Consider the following 7,171-nt stretch of genomic DNA (forward strand, 5'->3'; position numbering starts at 1 on the left):
AAATTCCAAAATAATGTCAACGTCTTTTCTAGACCGGGGACGTCATTAATTTTTCTTCACTCTGGGCTCCCGAAGCCCTTTCTGGGTCTATTGTGATTAAGGCTTGATAAGTAAACTTGATTTAACAATGAGTGTGTGCTTTTGAGCAGTCAAGTGAGAAAATTGTTGCTTTGTACTGACGATAGATTGACTCCATGGCAAACAATTTCTGGACATTAGATTTCCATGTCATTTGATTAGATTTGCACCATTCAAACAAAATATGCGACATGAGTGAAAAGATGCACTTTTATTGTTTATCTTGGAGTCACTTCTGCTTTTTTTCCCAAATGATCCTCATTTCAGGTCCGCCAAATCTACTGTACTCATGAGCTGCGCAAAGCTCTGGACAGGCATGGAGGGATATGCAATGGAAACACAGATGTGAGACTGATTAGATGCTGGCTGAAATAAAGCCAGTATTGTGTCAGTCACAGTCGACCAGCTATTTGTTCAACTTATAGAACCTCCTGAAACAAATTAACAGAGAACTTCATCCATCGGAACGCCAACCGCTTTATTTCATTTTGACATAAACGGGTGAGACACACGGATACAGTTTACAATGGCTTTCACACCTTTATAAATAGGGAACTGAAGGTGGTCAGTGTAGCTAAACTTTCCAGAACAAGACGGCAGAAATGCAAAGAAGCAAAGCATGATGGTGGATGAATCCTAAATAGGCCGTGTCAGTTTTTTGAACCACCGAAGTGAAAGGCCAGCAGCAGGAAGTCGAAAATAGCGTTGACTTTTTAGCCTTGTTAAACTGCTATAGCAAAGCCTATTCGATTCCCGCGACGATCGAATTCTGTGTAGTAGCGGGCGATGAAGTTGGCTCCCAGAATCCAAATGGGACCTGTAGGGGGTGGCACATCCAAGCCCCTGAAGGTCACAATGCAGATATCTCCCTCGATCTGGGATTGCTGGAGCCATAGCAAATCATCCATGACTGACAATATACAGTATAGTACTATAAATTCGAATGACTCAGCATGTGCTGTCCAACTTACCTGCAAAATATAGTCCTCGTGAGTGAGGGAGTACTCGTGGCCACCGAGATGAAAAGCAATACTTGGCAAAGTCTTCACGCTGTCACAGTTAACCTTGTACTGATTGAACACATCAGTTATGGGGAAATGATTGGCAGGGCATAGGAAAGGCCAAATATTTTCATTATGAAAACATTTTGTAGATGTAAAAAAAAACCCTTACACCACTTTCATCCAGCTGTGCTCCGATGCTTTTCATCAGGGCATAAACGGAGGAGGCTGGGCCTGTGACGTAAGAGGAGCCTGTGTCGATAACAGCTGTGCAGCCTTCTGAACAAAATATCATTTCTGTTCCCACAGAAACACTATGAACAAATGAACAAATGGACAGTAAAACAGATGTTGCGTGAACTATTGGAGGTATCCGGTGATGAAAACATACCCTTTCATCACTAGCTCCCACTTGCCCATCTCTTTGGTGTCCATATAATTAAAGTTCCCAGTGTAGTAGTTTGGGTCTGTGCCACCAAGCACCAGCTCTCCACCGGGTGAATGTTGTGAGTCCCTGAAAGCAGTACACTCGTTTCCAGGATTCTTTCAAATAATGACGTGAGCTATTCTATATATCAATGTCAACATCGTAAGGATTTTGCTTCCTTTCCATGACAAAATTGTTTGAGATGCACACTTTTGATCTGTCATTTCTTTGAGGAAAACTTTTCTCTCCTCTTACCAGAACCACATCAAATGGTTGATACTGTACTTCAAGTGTGATAGCAACCACAGGTATAGAATTCGATTTTTGTTTGGTTTTTATGATCATGCCTGACTTCTTGATTGTCGAAAGGAAAAGTTATTTTTATCCAGGTTTGGGAAAAAAAATCAAACATTATTTGTTACTTGTTCGTTACGCATACTTTTTCTTTGACTTTGTATTTTAAAAAAGTCAAATATGATTGTAATACAAAGTAATATGACTCTGACTGGTGATATTTACATTCTTTAGAATCGATTACACACACAATTAAGCCTTAATTTAGGATGATTGCATTTCTGTCCCCTCTCAAAAAAAAAATCCACCAAATGTACCACTGTAAGTGGGTCTGCTGACGTCGACATACCTGCTGTAGTAAACAGAGAACACTTCCTCCTTGAGGACATGCTGAGACATGATGCGGTCAAAAACTGGAATGATACCATCGATGGCAACATTCGGGTAGCCCATCCCCAGGACGCCATCAAACTTTGCAAAGATGAAGGGCATGGCAGACAAGGAGGTCGCTTCAGCAAACACCTGCACCACGGGGATCCCACCCACCTTGAAGGCAGAGAATGACAAGATGAAAAGAATGACAAGTCATTCTGACGGACACATTTCAAAATCACACTTTATAACATATATGTAACAACAATAACATAATTGAATAGAATGTAGAGAATTGAACAGCTTGTATATCATGACTAATTCATTGCGGCTTCTTCAGGTGTATGTAACTACGCCACCGGGGACGGATATATGATCAATCCATGCAGACAAACGAAGAGCAGTTTGACCTTGTGCCTCAGTAATCCAGAGTAATATTAGTTGTTTTTTGCAGAGAATAAAACAATGCATCCTGATGAGTATTTTTATATTGTTGGTATATATCTCTTGCTGCACCATTTGTGTTCAGATATCATTTTCTTAACCCACTATAACACCGCCACATACATACTATTCGTCAGCCTATCTGTACTGTTTCCAATTATGTGGTATTATTAGGCTTGTAGTTAAAGGTGATGCGGTTGTTTTAAGTAGCCATTGTATAATTTTCAACTGTAAGTGTCAATAAAGCAATTATTACTTACACAATATCACTGGATGGCAGCCCATTAACTGTTCCAAGTACAGCACTCAGAGCCCAGTTAGGGACCGTTGGGAGGGGTTTGGTGGATCAAAACATTTGTTAAGCAATCATGGGTGTTGTATTTTTGTTGTCAAAGTATTATGTCTCAACCAAGTATTGTTTGGTTTTACACTTTTTTTTTTAGGTTATTTGAATATGTTACATTTTTGGGTGACCTCAAAAATCTATGGGGTGCTGGAATTCACTCATTCATTCATTCATTTAGCATCCCTTAAAATGGACTCAAAGCCACACCTGCCTTGTGTCACTACTAGGATATCATTGTGAAATATGAAACTTTATCATATTTAAAAGCATATATTTTACTTCATATTCCTTAAAAAGATTTGTGAAGAATAATTTCTTTTTTTTGTGCCTTAGTCAGTAAACAAATTACCAGGCAAAATGTTAGCAGACACCAGTCTATTAAAAAAAAAGACTTGCATAATCTCAGCCTTAGTAAAAGTCCAAGCTATTTGCAATTTTGTTACAGCTTTTAGAAAGAAACATGAACTAGACACAGCCCATTTGCTTTTGCGGGCCACATAAAATGATTAGGCAGGGCCTTCAATTTGCCTGTAATCTAAGAGCATACGCCTGATAAGAAACTGGCTTTGATGGTGGCTGCCGGTTGGGGTCAACTCACAGGCACTTCTGGACACGTGCGCCGTCTTTAAGAACACTTATGAACCAAGCAAATCATTTTATCACAGCATCTAAATGGGCAGCACAGGTTGTGAATTTTGAACTCACCACAACCACATCCTCACTCAGGAATCCCCTGACGTTCCCTGAGGCGTACTGGATAGAAAATCCGGTTCCATTTTCCATGTAAGTGCGAGACATGGAGGCGTCATACCTGTTGTGAGTAACTAAAAGGCCACAGTTCATTTGACTCGGCTGAAGTTATGGGAAGCATGTACATACACACGCAAAGTAAACAGTTCTGCCGCATGTGTGTAACGCTTACAGCAGGCTGTGGAAAAAGGGGAGCAGCTTTGCGAGGGAACCCACAGGTTGGCTGAGCCTGTGTCGAATACAACATTAAACATCTGCGCTGGAGACCCAATACTGATCTCTCCATAGTACTGTGTCTGTTGGAGAAAAACAAAAAATGGTGTTTGTGCTACAAATTCCCATCTGGACCATGACATTCAACACTGACAGTACAATGTAGACAACAAGAAAATTGTGAAGTAACCCAGTCGTCTTGTTAAGCTTGACATTTCAATGTCTGAACAAGAGAGCATGTGATACAAATTCCTTAACACTGTGAGGACCAAACTGACTCACGTCCAAATAGTTGGTCAGGGGAGTGGGAGCAGTTCCGTTGCTGAAGTCTTGCGAGCTCATCTGCGCTAACTCAGTCAACACCTGCTCCACTGAAACACCCATATCCTGCAGTGTCTCCCTGATAGACGGCATTTTCTTCAGGCTTATTCTGGAAGCAGTGATGACAAGCAGGAAAATCAAGGCTGAAGCAAGACAAACAGCACATGATTGCTGACACAATGCAAAAGGATGATAATGATCATGTTGATGGCATATCCAGCGCCCTGTGATATTACTGGTCATCATTCCAGCTTCCAGAAACTAATAAAATGCACTCTTCCCAACTGAGAAAACAAAAAGAAAAACAAAAGAAAAAAATACCTAGCAAAACCACCAAGTAATAGTTGTAAACAACATTACACTTTTTTGTGTCTTTTAGTGTTTAATTTGTGGTCTGTCCTCACTGCTCTGCCTAATGGGTTTCATTTTCTTCAGAGGAGAAATGATTATCCTATGTTGGTTTCTTTGAGGGGGTGGCTAAGATTGTATTTTGCACCCCTTTATAAAAGCTAGAATTTAAAAAAAAACACATTTCTGTTCTGTACTAAAAAGGACACCGAGATGCCTCGAACATTGCTCCTTTGGCTGTAGTATCAAAACACGTAAAACTCAATGATGAATGCTGAAGGGCTGAAAAGTAGTTTAAAGTTCCACACCTGACGTTTTTTTTTTCTTCTGCAGGCCAGCTGAGTGCCATTTTGCTGTCAACAAATATTTTATGTCACACCTGCACATACATTAAAGAAATAAAGCGCCTACGTAGAAGCAAAATGTGTTTCTTTTGTTTTTTATGTGATTGCTTGAAGGAACCCAATTTTTGTGGTTCAAGACCAACCATTATACAATTGTTCGATATAGCAATAAATTAGAGCCAAATGATTTTTGGATATTAATCCTAATATTGCTGACGTTGGGCGAAGTCCTTATTTCCCCTAAAATATGACTTGTCAAAAAACACAAACTATTTTCAACACTTACATTGGATTAAGAAAGATTGATGGTTCATTTTTTTAAAAATAACAGACCCAAGTGGAGACTGACTCATGGCACGTATGTGGAAAAAAATACAAGATTGACCAAAATGAGACATAGATTAAAGTAATGTGTTATCAAAAGCTGGGAAGTCAAACATGCAGCCCACGGGCCAGAACCGACCAACCAGGACTGACCGTTGGAAGCCAGGCTGTGGGGATAGAGAACACATGCTGCAATTTTCCATAAAAGTGATTTTATTTTTCTAAATTTGGACACATTGACAACCACTTACCTTTTCAATGACATTCTGAAATTGGCTGCTACTCACAACATCTGCTACAAACGCACTCAGAATGTCTAAAATATCCCAAGTTTCAGGAACAAAATAAGTCAATTTCATGTAAAATGACGTGCCAATTTAGCTGTGGAAATACCTCCTGTAGAAATATTTAAGAATTGAGCATCGCAAAATGTGAGCCAACAGCTTCAGAACAAAAAAACGTTGGCATGGTGGAAACCTTTTGTGATTTTTTTTTTATTGCACTGCCACAACATGCATGTATTTTTATGCAAACATTTACAAAGTAGGTGGATAACTACCCACGCTTTCTGCGTACTGCGGTTACCACTTTAATTTGTATGATGCGATGAGTCACTTGTGGTTGTCAAGTCTGCAAGATGATTCTGGAAATGTATGTAAATTTAAAGGATTTTTTTTAGAGTTTGAGAGTTGTTTTCTAAACCGCGTACAGAGCCACTTCGATCTGAAAGTTCCAAGTGTTCATGTTGTTGACATTGCTATTGTTTTTGTTAGGGAATTTCAAATTGCTCATGATTTGCAACATTTGTAACAATATTTGCCCATCCATCCATGTTCTTCACCTCTAATCCTCACTAGTGTGCTGCGGCCTTATCCTGCTGACGTTGACGAGTGAAAGGGCACACCCAGGATAATCTCGCCAGCCAATCGCAGGGCACATATAATCAACACAATTTAGAGTCCTCAATTAACCTACCACGAATGTTTTGGGAATCTGGGAAGAAACCTGAGAACCTGGAAAAAAAATACGGCAAGCACAGGGGGAACATGCAAACTCCACACAGGAAGGCAACAACTCAGGTTTGAACCCATGACCTCAAAGCTGCGAGGCGGATGTGCTAAACAGTCATTCACCGTCCTGTCAGGTAACATTCAATAATAATAATTAATTGTTATTTATAGCTTATTGAACTAGAAATATACTGCCTCTGGCCCACTTGTAATTAAACTGGAGTGAATGTGATCTGCCAACCAAATTGAGTTTGACACCCTACAGCTAAACAAAGCCAATATGCAATATAAAACTAGGATTTAAGTATACAGTACAACCTCAGAAGCACCTTTATTTTTTTAGAGTGAGTGTATTACAGCTCTCTTTACGAAGCCACACACTGGTGTGGCAAAATCTCATATTTGCTGCTGTAATTTTGTGGGATTTTGCCAGGTGCTTCTTGGATCATCAACTAATCATGGCACCATTGTAATCAGTTCATCTGAATCAACAGTATCAAGATATATATAATAGTTGCTGTCAAAGAAAAAGTCTCTTACCTCCTCAAAGCATGGCCTGTGCTCACTGTCCATAACACAGCAACCAAACTTAACCAATAAGCAGCCATCGACACTGCCATGGTAGATTCTAGCAAGCTGGAAGGAGAAAAAAAAAAACTGAAGACCAATGATGGAAGCTAGATCTAGACGATTGAAAATGCTTCTTTTATAAATAGTAAGTCTATGACGGTGGAAGCTGAGGCACTGGCTGAGTCGTCAGGTCCTCCCAACTGATTTATACCATCGCCACTGTCCTCTTCACCCTCAGGCGACAGTGATTCTGGACGGGAGCCTTCCCACAGATGACCACTTCAAAAAAAAGGACTCTGCTCCCCTGGCCCCCCTGATGCCCTCCACCC

At 40.2% G+C, this 7,171-nt stretch overlaps 1 protein-coding gene across 1 annotated transcript; it reads right to left on the reverse strand.

The window, feature by feature from the left end:
- Window positions 1-292: 292 nt before the first annotated feature.
- ren (renin) lies at window positions 293-6,954 on the reverse strand. Its single transcript, XM_061808180.1, has 9 exons — window positions 6,813-6,954; window positions 4,208-4,355; window positions 3,885-4,008; window positions 3,668-3,786; window positions 2,150-2,346; window positions 1,471-1,593; window positions 1,252-1,393; window positions 1,050-1,148; window positions 293-962 (listed from the first exon to the last, which is right to left on the reverse strand). The coding sequence occupies exons 1-9, from the start codon at window positions 6,890-6,892 to the stop codon at window positions 801-803; spliced, it is 1,194 nt and encodes a 397-aa protein (XP_061664164.1). The 5' UTR covers window positions 6,893-6,954; the 3' UTR covers window positions 293-800.
- Window positions 6,955-7,171: the final 217 nt, after the last annotated feature.

This window comes from Syngnathoides biaculeatus, chromosome 2 (genome assembly GCF_019802595.1).
Source record: "Syngnathoides biaculeatus isolate LvHL_M chromosome 2, ASM1980259v1, whole genome shotgun sequence".
Taxonomy (NCBI): domain Eukaryota; kingdom Metazoa; phylum Chordata; class Actinopteri; order Syngnathiformes; family Syngnathidae; genus Syngnathoides; species Syngnathoides biaculeatus.